Genomic DNA, 13,287 nt, shown 5'->3' with positions numbered 1-13,287 from the left:
GTATGCACTACAAAAACAACTTGCAAAATCTTCCTACATAGAATTCATAACCAAATAATGAATATACTCCACACAGATTATTTACTCAGCAGTCAAACAGTTTTTCAAGTATATTCACAAAGCTGGATGAATAAGCAAAGTTCTCAATCCCAAATCATTCCCAGCATGACAAGGAAGAATCTGGAGCATGCAGAAGTGCGCTGCGGAGCACCTGGGCCCATTCCCTGTGCCGTTTCCCCCCCCCCCCCCCCGATCAGATGAGCAGTGGAGGGAGCAGAAGCCTCTCTACTTTATCAAGTGGAGAGCAAGTGAATAGCAAGTGAACAGGGAGGAATACACGTGAGTCTGTTCACTTGCCAGGCAAGTGTAATTCGTCCCTTGTAGCTTGGCTCCTACTCTGTCAATGAAGGATGGCCTCTCCCGCACCAAAAAAACCTGTTGGTCCCTGAGGCAGAAAATTACAATGGTAAAAGTGTAATAATAAAACAAGCAGTTGAAAATGTGCTGGCCTTCTATTTATTTCAGAGATTTTCTACTCCATCTGTCAGCTAATAAAATAAGACACACAGCGGCCTACAAGAAAGCTTACAACCGAAAATACAAAATGTCACATAAAATTCAAATGCTGCACTAAAAACAACATAAAACAACAAAAGCAGGCAATAAACAACCCAAGTCAATAAACATAGCAGAATCAAACTGATCCAAAGCACCAGCATGCAGGGCAACAGAATAACATGAGACAACAAAGCAGTGAACTGAAGAAGGATAAAAGAGACAGAAAGATCAATAAGACAGAGTGTGGATTTAACTATCACCAAAAGTACTCCAGAAAAGTATAGTCTTGACTGATATCTGGAAAGGGTACCCCAAAACGGGCCAGTTCACCCTAACAATAGGGCTGGGCCTGCACCTTAGGGTAGCAGACTTCCTCAGAAAAACACCAGATGGAAGGACACTTGAGGAATGATAATCAGAAGAGTAGATAACAGTCAGACTTGGGGAGAGCAGCCCTGTTCACAAGTCACAGTGAATGCACATACAATCTGTGCATACTGTACACTTGATTTTTTTATACATGCATTAAATAATTCTCATGTTACATTCCACAAACGTACAGCTGAAAGTGTGGTTTAAACCACACATTTATTCAGGTATTGGTCTCCAGTTTCATTTGTAAAGTGAACATACATTGGCTCTTCCTTATAAACAGATATATGGGTGTACATGCAGGATGTGTGTGTGTTCACTGTAATGTGTGAACAAGGCTAGTGTGGAGGTTGCTTGGATCCTAAATTTCATCACAAGAAATTTACTACCCTGTATTGGCTTGGACTGTATTTGGATATCAAGAGCAAAGGTTTCTCTGAGACAAGAAAAAGCCAGCTTATACCTTTCTTAGCTTGTACCTTTCCCTCTTTCTTGCATTGCCAGCTTAAGGGGAGAGGGCTGAGGTGGAGAAATCAGCACAGACACCATGGCTGGAGGCCAAAAAGGCCACAGTTTTATTACTTACAGTTTATCAGAGTATTGGGGCACAGATCCCTGATCAACTGACCTGCCTGCCAGCCAATAACCCCCTCAGCCCTTAGGCTGCTAGCTGAGGGGAAGGCACCATGTGATGACAATAAACAGGAATGTACCTGGGTGTATGCCTCTGCACAGTTCCCCTGTCACCAGGGAGCAAACATGCCCTGACAAGCCCCGAGCTAGGCTTGTCCATGCCCTGCACCCAAAATCCCACAAGGGGATCCCCTGCTATGGGGAAACAGAACACAAAGGCCTTGTTAACCCCAAACAGATCCGTGCCCAATGCCAAACCACCCACAGAAGTTGTGATGAGAAAATGATGTATCAGGAATGCTCAATAATAAACCATGCACAAAACAGGGAACAACAGTCCAAACAAGAGAGAAAAGGGGTGAGCAGGGTGGGATTGCAGGTAACACAGAGAAATACATGGGGCCCGGACTGCTGCACCTTAAGCAAGCACAGGGCGGACCTGAGTGTAAGCAGTGACACAGAGATCCACCTGCCCAGGCACGCGCCCATGGCTTGCCAGCCAGGGCTGATTGTCCTGATTTGACACACGCATAAGAGATTTTCAAGGCTATGCTTTGGGCATGTAAGATTTAAACACACTGGAAATTTCCCTTTCTGCTGTAAAGCATTCTACACGCTCCTGATGAAGGATTCCGATATCTGCTACAGATAGCCGGCCCCAGATTGAGCGTGGGTTGGAGCTTTGCTTCACGGCTGGGCTTCACCGTTCACCTGCTGAGGGGAGCCCTGGAAAGAATTGTTATAACTATTCCAAGAAGACTGTTGGGAATTGTGTGTGTCTACTGTAACTTGCCCTGTATGATTATGTAAAAGATTATTGTATTGTTGATGTGTGTGCCTGAAAACTGCATCAAGAGATTGTTATTTATTTATTTGAATACAATGATGAAATTTTGTAGCCTTTGCACTCTGAATACAGCTTTGTAATTTTGTAAATTAGTATTGTATTCCCTGTGGATTTTTTCCTCCTCCATTTTGCTGTTTTGCAAGGGAATAGCCATTTTGTTCTCCACAGGGCTGATTGTCCGGCTGGGCATTACCCAGCTATTGGCTCCTGGAGCTATTGGCACTGCAGCAAGGAAGCCTCCGTCACTCACCCTCTTCCCTGCAGCCCCATAAACCGGCCCACCGGTAAGTCAGCAGACCATAGTTTCTTCACATATAGAAGTTTTAAAAGATACTCTTCTGTCTAGCTACAATTTGTTATGACGTCCAAATTCAGAAGTTTTAACACTGTGATTTGTCCCTTGCTGAGAAGTCCAAATTAAACCTGGCTTTTGAGTACAAAACAAATTCCAAATTTTGACATCACAAACAAACTGAGATTAGATCAAAGCCTTCCTAAATTGCAGCCGAACCTGGACATCATTACTAATTGTGGTTAGACTGAAGATTTCCTCATTTGGGAAGCTTTAGCTCTAACCCCATTCATTGTGATGTTTGAGTTTGGTTACAATTCAGAAAATCTTCAATGTTAGCTGCACATATGGGGGGTGGGTGGGAATGGGTGACTTCAAAAATGGGGTTTGCTCATGACATCTATAAACTGCTTATGAGAAAGCAATGCAATGGTGAATAAACCCAGCGATAAAACCCCAGCTCATTAAAAAAATCGATTCCCAACTATCAATCAGGAGTAAAAATGAATTCTTCTGTAACATGATTAATCACTTAGGCTCATCTCCAAACTACAGAACACTTTTGAAGGGTATCTTCAAGAAAGATAATTGCAGAGAATGAGCAACACAATAGCCATTGTAGAAGCTTACTTATCAAGAGAAAAAGCAAGGAAAACACACACACAACTGGGAGTTTAAGCCAGTTTTGCTTAGATTAGATGTCATCAATTACATTATATCACGAAGATAAAAAGTCAGGTTGTACAAGTCATGCCCAGATTTTAGTTATGCACCTTTCCCATTAAATATATTCAATATTATATTAAAAGATTTCAGACCTTATAAACTTGACCATATGTCCCATTTCCAACGACTTGCACCAGTTCAAATATCCCTGCAGGATCCTGAGAGAAAGAGAGAAAAGGCATAACTTAATAACTTTTATTTAAAGCAGCTTAACATTTTGTATATTATGGAAACACTTCTCAAATTCACTTTAAAAAGACAGAGCATTGGGGAGATCTCCTAAGCTTCTTCAGAATTAACTGGAGCTGTGGAATTGCCCAGCCTTTTAAACAAAACAAAAGTTAAGAAGTTAGGGGTAAGGATTTTCTCTGCTTCATTCCTTTATTGTATGGGAATTTATTTCTAAACTATGTTTCAGTTCCCTTTAAGAACATAAGAGAACATAAGAGAAGCCATGTTAGATCAGGCCAATGGCCCATCCAGGCCAACACTCTGTGTCACACAGTGGCCAAAAAAACAGGTGTCATCAGGATGTCCGCCAGTGGGTAAGGGACACTAGAACACCAAGAACACAGAGCATCACTGCCCTAGACAGAGAGTTCCATCTATACCTTGTGGCTAATAGCCACTGATGGACCTCTGCTCCATATGTATATCTCCCAGGAATGCGTGTCTGGATTCCCCTCCAACAGCACGTTGATGGCTCTGTTCCTGTCCCCATTACAGTCATGCAGGGCGATGACGCACTCATCCTGGGTTTTGCCTGTGATGTCAATTAGTTGTTTCACTTTCTCCTCAAAGTGATCATTGTGGTCCGATATCACCTGTGCAAGCTGAATTTGCTCTGCAGTAGCCTGTGGCCGCTGCTTGTGTTGTGCCTGGTTCTGCGTCTGCGTCTGTTCCCAGCTCCCCCGGGCTCGGTTAGTGCCCACCGATGTCATCATTTACAGTATATACAAATAACAGTATTTACAAGGTAGAACTCTGAGTCTCCACCACCGCCACTACACACACACTGACAACTAACCCAGCGCGGCTTTAACACTAGTTAAACTAGGAGAACTTCTAACATTAATTCTGGAATTGGATAATTCATAATTTGCTACAGTTTTCTGTTTATCTATATTTTGCCCTACTAGGTCACTGATGCATGTTGATAAAATATTGCCAAAAAATGAAAAACAATCTTGATGTGACCATTGTTGCAGCGTGATTTTTTCTGTGCAGCATTTTCTTTTTTGTGTAGTGTTTTACTAATCTCAATAACACTTTCAATAATATTACATTAAGATTGCTTGGGGGACAATATTTTTTCAATGCATGTGTGAGTTTTAGGTACACGGGGGAAATATGAACTCAAAGAAATTGCATGTGCACGTTGTTGGATCCAACTACTTTTTCCACCAGTGAACACGGGGTCCCCCTTTGACCATTTAAAAAGGTTGTGCTGGGGATCATGGGATCTGCATGGACAAAAGTCACACAGAACAGGGGCTGTAGTAAGGAGGGGAATTAGGTGAGATAAAGTGAAAAAGCTGGCTGGATCCCACCCAATGTTCTATAAAAACCTGGAAAATGAAGAAGGGTCAAAGGAGAATTCCTGATGCATTGATTCCACTTTGAAAACCAGAGCTAGTAAATCAGAACCTCCAAATCCAAGGAGAAATTTGGATGGAGAGCATTTCAGAACCATCACTAGTTATGCAAACAGTTGGTGGAACTGAAAACAGTCTAACTTCAGTATTTCTTCCCTGGAAAGAGGTAACAGCATAGCTGTGCTCCAAACCAAGTGACTGCAAGTACTAGAATGTGGAAGTCTATACAAGGGAACTACAACTATTCTTGTAAAGCATGGACAGAATCAAAAATCAAATTATGTTAAACTTCACCCAGGCGAAACTAAGGTGACCCAGTTTTCTAAAAGCATCCTGAAAGAAAATAGAGGGAATGCCCATCCCAAAATTATACAGGAGGGCAGTGCCAAATCTTTGCAGCAATATTGCAAGGATACGAAAGGCAGTACGTAACTTAACCGGCATCTGTTGCTCCATTTGAAAATACCAACAAATTAAATAACCTCTCTTGGACCTTGAAGTCTTTCCCACCTGCTGCTTCCTATCAAGGTCTCTGGCCTGAAAGTAAAATCTGTAAAGCTACACCAGGTGTTTCACTGGTAGCATCTCAGCAAGATTGCATTTTTAAATTCATTGAAAAGACTTTTTTTCTCTGCAAGACCTGAAGACCCACTGGGGTGTAGTGGTTATAGTGCTGGACCAGTATCTGGGAGACACAGGTTTGAATCTCCACTCTGCCATGGAAGCTTGCTGGATGACTTTGGGCCAATCACACTCCCTCAGCCTAATCTACCTCACAGGGTTGTTGTGTATATAAAATAGAAGTGAGGAGAACAATGTAAGCTGCTTTAGGTCCCTGCTGGGGGAAAAGTGGCATATAAATGAAGTAAATAAATACATTTACCTTGTATATCGACATGTGCAGAAAACCTGGATTCTCATACTTTTATATATAAAAGAAGCGCTTACCAAGAGTTTCAAAACAAAAAGTACTCTCAAGTGCTCAGCTGAGTTCCAGCTGCTGTCTTGCAAAGCTTAACTTGCTTATTCAAACTAAGTTTTAAAAAATCTAGCTTTCCATAATTTATATATATAAATAAAGCACCTTAATGAATGAACTTTGAAACAAAAAGTACTTAATAACAAGAAAACCATTTAGTTGCTTTTCCTGTGTGAAAAGCCCTGTCTACTCTACATATATTGAGATGACTCAGCTTTGTTTGTAAATCAGTTTACAAATATGCTTTTCAAGAGACAAGTTGTGAGATTTTAAAATTTGTTTTCACATACATTTTATAGTAAGCCACCTAATTCTTGAGCTTAGACTGGGAAGGACATAAAACTGAAAATAAATTTTAAAAATAGAACTTGAAAAACGGCTTCTCATTCCAACAACCACTGCAGAAAATCAAACCAAAAGAGCAAAATCACAACTTCCACCTGGTTTAAATATGGAGGAAGTACGTTATGCTCTGGCTTCCTGCACAGTTTTCTTTCTCACATTGTTACAGAAAAGTATGAAAACAGCCAATGGGCCTTGTGTTGATCAGGTCAGTTGTCTTGCCTTAGACCTTTTGGACTTTCTCATCCAATGATAGGCAAAGCAAGAAAAGCAGCATATGGTACAGTGCATTACAGTAATTAACCTCAAAGTGATGAATGTTTGGGTCAAGATTTTGGCATCTGTCAAAGGAAATGTAGCACACTTGGCAATGGCTGGATAGCACAGGGCCATACAGGCTGTGGGGTCCCAAATGGCAGCAGAGGAAAGCAGTACATCAAAGACACGTCCAGCTCAGATAATTAAAAATTTGGCCTGGTCAGAAGATGGAGTTGTAATCTACTGCTAAGCCTTCCAATCAGTACAAGGACAGGGCAAGGACCAAAGGCAAGAGCTTGGGATAATATTACCATTCAAGGCCTCGTTTAATTTTTCATCTTGTCTAAAGGTCTTCCCCATTTACACCAGGCTTGTGAATCATCATTTGACTACTCAGCCTAGCCACCTGTGGCGAGTAAGAACTGGTTTCTAGGTGACCAGGCAAGGGCATATTTGTAAATCAGCTGAGGCAGTTCTTCCTTTCAGGCTGCTGATGCATCACAAAAGTCTTCTATTGTAAACATGCAGGAAAGCATTCTGGAGGCTAGAAATGTTAGTTGGCTTATTTGTGAGGCTGATTTAGATTAGCTGTCAGGTAGATCCTTGAGTGGAAAGCAGGGACTTAGGAGGACAAGAGTGTGTCTGTACCTTTAATAACTGCAAACTGTGACAAGCATCTTTATATGACAAGCTGACCAGATTGATATTATTAATAAATAATAATAATTGTTTTTATTTTTATTTTATTGGGCTTCTATTCTGCCCTCCCTGCAAGTGGGCTCAGGGCGGATCACACCATTTAAAACACCATACGTAATTAAATACGTATAGTTCCATAAAGTTCCATAAAAACACACAAAAGCAGTATAAAATCCTACAGTTTGATACAAAAATTACAATAGATAACTTCTCCTGGTGGTGGCAGTCACTGCTTAGTTAATTTTAAAAACACGTGCACGGTGTGGTAGACAGATCTGATAAGGAGGTTTAACTCATTCACCTCCTCCTCCTCCATGGCTGGTGGAGGCCCAGCCCAGCCTCAGCCATATGCCTGGTGGAACATCTCTATCTTACAGGCCCAGTGGAAAGATAACAAATCCTGCTGGGCCCTGGTTTCAACAGATAGAGAGTTCCACCAGGTTGGCCAGGCGGGGCCAGGCGGGGGCCAGGGACCACCAATAGTTGTTTCTCCGCTGACCGAAGTGTCCCCCGGAGTATACATAGGGAGAGGTGGTCCCGCAGATATGCTGGTCCCAGTCTGCATAGGGCTTTATAAGTTAATACCAAAACCTTGAACCTGATCCGGTACTCCACTGGCAGCCAATGCAGCTGGCACAGTATAGGAGTTACATGTGCCCCATTCGGGACTCCTGCAATCACACACACACAGAGCAATAATGTTGCCATATTATAACCATATTAAGGAAGAATACTGGAATAGAAGTCAACACCACAGCTAAAAGCCAATTATCAACACAATAAAGAATTTTATTTGGTGTGTGCAACAATCGAAAAGATATGTGAGCTCTGTCTCCTGGAGATGGGGACAGTACTTTTCAACTACAGAGATACTGTTACAGAAACTGACAGGATTCCTTGCAACTGTGCCATTGCAGTGCATTAGAAGAAAACTTGTAAAGGCTCAGCTTTTTTCTAGCTAATAAGCAAGAGACGCTTTGCAAGAGCTTATTTACTAGACTACAGCCATAACTTCTTTCAAGAGCTCTTCTACTCTGAGAGGCAACAATTACATGCAGAGCAATTGCCTCTGTAGCAAGGCTACCCTCCCACTTGCAGCATGTAAACAGGATACCATACTACAAATCCTGGCCCCGATCCATCTCCAATTAATCACATTTTCAACAAAGCTTACAGTGCAATCTTAAACCGAACTTCACCCTTCTAAACCTATTGTTGTCAATGGGTTTAGAAGGGTGTAATTTTGTTCAGGATTGCACTTTGTATTAGTTGGCTTTAGCTGGGTTGGGGCTGCAGAGAGAAGGGACTAGTACAAACATCAGCCAAAAGGGTTTGATGGATAGTGTGTGTGTGTAAGGGCTGCACAGTATCAGCCTCAAATTTACAGATTGCAAGGACAGATGCTGAGAAAATGATCTGCAAAATTAATTCTATTTCCTAGAATCCTCCAGTGATATCCTCCAGAAGAAATTAACAAGAGTGATAAATTGCACAGCCAAGATACCAAGGAATTCGTCTCTGGAGTTCATATTAATTTTTTTGGATATATAAATCTCTCCAATGAGGTTTAACTGAAGTGATGGATTTTATACCTGATGCTCCAGGCCTTATTCCCTGGCTAGGAAAGGATGCCGGATGTGCTGGGATGCTTCTATTTAATGGAGTGGACAAAACCCAGCAGGCGTTGGTGGTTATTCTTCCCATGAACTCCACACTGCAGGGAGCATTTACAGGACCATTTTTTCATTCACGGAGTAACCAGTCTGGGAGACCCCTCGTGACAGAAATCCCATCAACTATCCCAGCATGCAGATTATGAGACCAAGCCAATTGCAGCATATTTTTTAAACATTTGCCAAGTTCTGCTCTGTCTGAAGATTCGCTGAACCCTCTCTCTTGCAATGCAATAGTTCCTTTGACCCCCCCACCCCCACCCTTCTCGGTGCAGCTATCCAGGGATTGGTTCAAATAACAACGACATGAAGTAAATGGTCATTCAGAGGACCAGAGTGGGAGGTTTTTAGCTCCACATCAAATGAGTTCTTTTTAAAATTTGCTTCTCGAATGCTAAAAGTGTACACTGAAAAAAAATACTATTCTCTGGCCAAAAAAAAAATCAGGAGGCGGAGTGAAAGGCTGGATTTTAGAAAACAGCGTCAAGGCACGTGTCAACACTATCAACCCTAATGGATTCAAAGCCACAAAACCAGCCTCTAAATATCATTTTAAAATGACTGTATGAACAGTCGACACACAGACAGACAGTTTCCAAATGCTGTGCCTTTCCCCCTTAATGTTCTGAACTCAGTGCTTTATAGAGCACTCCCAGTTCCTTGTAATGGCTAACTGCAGACAGGAAGGAAGATGAGGCACTCATCTCCTGATTTTCATCAAATATTTCACTATTCCAAACTTTATCAGAGCACAAGAGCCTGTCAACCAGAGCTATTATCTACTGTGTTTTCATCCCACTCTTCCCCCGAGGACCTCCGAATGATATACATAGTGCTCCAGAACTTCATTTTATCTTCACAACTACCTTGTGAAGTAGGATAGGCTGAGAGGGTATGATTGCTGGGTCATCCAGTGAGCTTTAAAGCTACACAAGGATTTGAACTCAGGTCTCCCCAGTCATCATCTGACTTTCTAATCATTGCACTCACCAATCACCAGAATGGACTGACTCTCCTATGTACTTATGCATTTCATTTAGACTCTACTTTTCCCAAAGGGGACCCAAAGTGCCTTACAACAGTCTCTCCTTCTCCACTTTCTCCTCACAACAACCCTGTGAGGTCGGTTAAGCTGAGAGCATGCAACTGGCCCAAAGTCACCCAGGAAGGTTCCACGACAAAGTGGGGATTTGAACCTGGGTCTCCCAGATCCTAGTCCAACACACTAACCTGATAGCATCTGCAGGTCAAAGTAGGTTAAAGGCTGATGTTTAGAAGGCTTAAAAGAATGTGAATGAGAGCCAGTTTGGTGCAGTGGTGAAGAGTGCAGGACTCTATTTTGGAGAACTGGGTTTGATCCCCCACTCCTCCACTTGAAGCCAGCTGGGTGACCTTGGGTCAGTCACAGCTTTTAGGAGCTCTCTCAGTCCCACCCACCTCACAGGGTGTTTGTTGTGGGGGTAATAATAACATACTTTGTAAACTGCTCTGAGAGGGTGTTAAGTTGTCCTGAAGGGCAGTATATAAATCGAATGTTGTTATTACCAAATCTTACTTCAGCCATGAAATTTCAGCCTCCATCGGATGCTTATAACTTGGGGCCAGCAATACTGACCTACCTTACAGGGCTGTTGTAGGAGCGATACACACATGAACTGCTTAGAACGCTTAGCAAATACTCTATAGAAATACTGAACTATGTATGAAAGCCACACTGAATTTTATTTAAGTGAATTAAGAGACAATAAAGCCTAGCAGCTGGGACAGTAAAGCAGTAGCCAGTCTCCGAGTCAGCACTCCCCATACAGATGCTGCTAATCTCATTTTGCAACGAGCAGCCCAAAGATGCAAAGTAAAGCAGCTTGCACATCTGACTTCTGCCAGGTTAGCTTGGGGAGCCTTGCCTATCCTTTTCCTCCAATACTAATGGCTCTACAGCATGCTTGGAGGGCATATGATACAGCAACTCTGCTGATGTTAAGCAGGCCTGGGTCTGGCCTGTGCTTGGATGAGGGAGACAGCTAGGAAGTATCAGTGGCCCACCAGCAAGACAAGCGGAGGCTGCTGCACTGCTGTGGGCCAGTTCAGACCTTCAGCAACAAAACATGATAGTTACTGGGACTATTGACTCCTGCAGCACTGGTGGAGCTGGGCCTTGGCTTTCCTTGTTTCCGGCTGCCAGCACTAAGCAGTATTTCCAGGCTGGGGGGGGGGAGAGGAAGAGTCCTCTATGGACACTGGGTTGCCAACCTCCAGGTGGTGACTGGAGCTCTTTCATAATTAGAAGAACTGATCTTCAGCCTGCAGAGATTAGATCCCCTGGAGAAAATGGCTATTTTGGAGGGTGGACTCCCCACTGAGGTCCCTCCTCTGTCCTCTTCAGACTCCATTCCCCCCAGATCTCCAGGAATTTCCCAGCCTGGAGCTTGTAGCCCTCGTGGGCACTGCCCTGAAGAAAGACAAGAAGTGCAATAAGCAAATGGAGGTTGTTTTTTAACTGGCAGAGGCCTACACTGCAGGGCTGTTGTAATGGCTACTGAAATGTGACGCGTTCGGAACAGTGGAAAGGCACGAAGGAAGCGCCAGGCGGTGTTCTTAGAACAAGAGGGACCGAACAGGCCTGAAGGAAGCCAGGCACGGAGCGCAGGGACCCGCCACGCGTCCCCCCTCCGTCCCAGCCGGGCTTACCCTGAGCGCCCCCAGATCGATGCTCTCCAAGCTCCTCGCCGCGTAGTCGCCGGCCATGCTTCCAGCGGCGGCGGCGGCTCGCCCTGCCTTCGGCCGGCGCCCCTGGGGAAAGGCAGAAGAGTCGCCGCAGGAGCCGAGCCGCAGGAGCCGCTGCTGCAAAAGCGGCCCGAGGATGCCCGACGGGGACGAGGTGGACCGCTTGCCCCCCCTCCCCCGTCCAATTTCCTCGCCGCTCTAACGGTCTCCCTTCGGCTCAGCCCTTGCCAGGCAGTCTGTCCATGGCTGCGCTGCTGTCCGTCTGTGACAAACACAGGAAACCTGCCATGCAAAGCCGGAAAAAAGCAAAGGCAAGAAAGAAAAAAAAGGCCGCCCCCTCCCTCCCAGTCAGAGGGCGAGGAAACAGCCCCACTGCCCCGGTTCTTGGAAGGAAAACAACTTTTGCAAAGACATTTCCTCGGGAAAGTTTGCTAGGAAGTGACGTGCCTGGAACGGGCTGGAAGGGGGGGGGGTTGATGCAATAGCAGCAGCGGACGCGGGGGGGGGGGCACGCATTGCTCTTGCAGGTGAGCGCTGTCTGGCTTCTGCTGCCTCGCTGGAGAAACCAACACAAAAATAGCATTATTGTTAAAAGATAGGATCTTAATTCGTGCCCAAATTCGTCATGGTTCACGAGCTCCAGCATCACTCTTCAATGCATGCCAAGTCTCAAGAGTTGGACCACTGAAGCACAAACCGTGTCCCTGAAGCATGTGCAGAGTGCATTTGCCTTACTGCTGAATTCCTACATGAGGCTCAGTCCAAAAATCCATTGCAATACTGCTATAGTCTTTCTGCTCTCGCTATTTATTTTGTATTTATATACTTTCATGCAACGATGCATGAAAGTATTTAGAGTTCACTGAAGAAGGCTCTTTAAGGTGAAACACCTTAAAGAACACTATGTAACTTTATTTACACGATGTAATTACACTTTCTTTATTACACTACGTAATTTTCTTTATCTAAACATTTTCTTACTTTGGTTTATATTACGTGTATTTTAATGTTTTTTGACTTATTTATATTTTGTATACTTAACAAAGGACATTTGTTCTATTGTTTTTCTAAATAGATTTTATCTCTTCCCCAACCTTTCTCGGCTTATTCTTTGGTTTGTAGTTGTAGGTCCCCCCCCCCCCCACACACACACACACCTTTTCTGATTGAATTCCTACATAAGAGAGAAAATGGGGATCCTGAAATCCAGGAGTACTAACCCAGACTACAAGCCTATCAACCTGTTACAGTTGGCTTTTTTCTTTCACAATTCATGAGACTGGGGATATCTGCAAGAATGGAGTGGGACATTAAAACAGCCCTACAACAAGCGGAGCAAGATTTTCTGGAAAAGTCAATAGTGATAGGAAAAGTGGAAGGCAGTAGGAAAAGAGGCAGATCTAAAATGAGATGGCTTGACTCCATAAAAGAAGCCACGTCCTCCAGTTTGCAAGATCTGAGCAAGTCTGTTAATGATAGGGTGTTTTGGAGGTCTTTCATTCACAGAGTTGCCATAGGCCAGAGGCTATTTGATGGCACATAGCACACACACAGAACAAGCGGAGCACTGCTGTCACCATTGCCCAGAT

The 13,287-nt window shown here is 43.7% G+C and overlaps 1 protein-coding gene across 1 annotated transcript in view; it reads right to left on the bottom strand.

Annotated features, from left to right (window-relative positions):
* The window catches only part of NRK (Nik related kinase), a 128,717-nt gene extending 116,672 nt beyond the window's left edge, over window positions 1-12,045 (bottom strand). The window contains exons 1-2 of the mRNA XM_054996027.1: window positions 11,663-12,045; window positions 3,521-3,586 (exon numbers count right to left, since the gene is read on the bottom strand). Of these exons, the coding sequence (XP_054852002.1) occupies window positions 3,521-3,586; window positions 11,663-11,719 (123 nt within the window). The 5' untranslated portion in view covers window positions 11,720-12,045. The remainder of the gene's footprint in view (window positions 1-3,520; window positions 3,587-11,662) is intronic.
* Window positions 12,046-13,287: the final 1,242 nt, after the last annotated feature.

The sequence above is a fragment of the Eublepharis macularius genome, chromosome 13, assembly GCF_028583425.1.
Source record: "Eublepharis macularius isolate TG4126 chromosome 13, MPM_Emac_v1.0, whole genome shotgun sequence".
NCBI lineage: Eukaryota > Metazoa > Chordata > Lepidosauria > Squamata > Eublepharidae > Eublepharis > Eublepharis macularius.
This window is presented reverse-complemented; position numbering and strand designations above follow the sequence as displayed.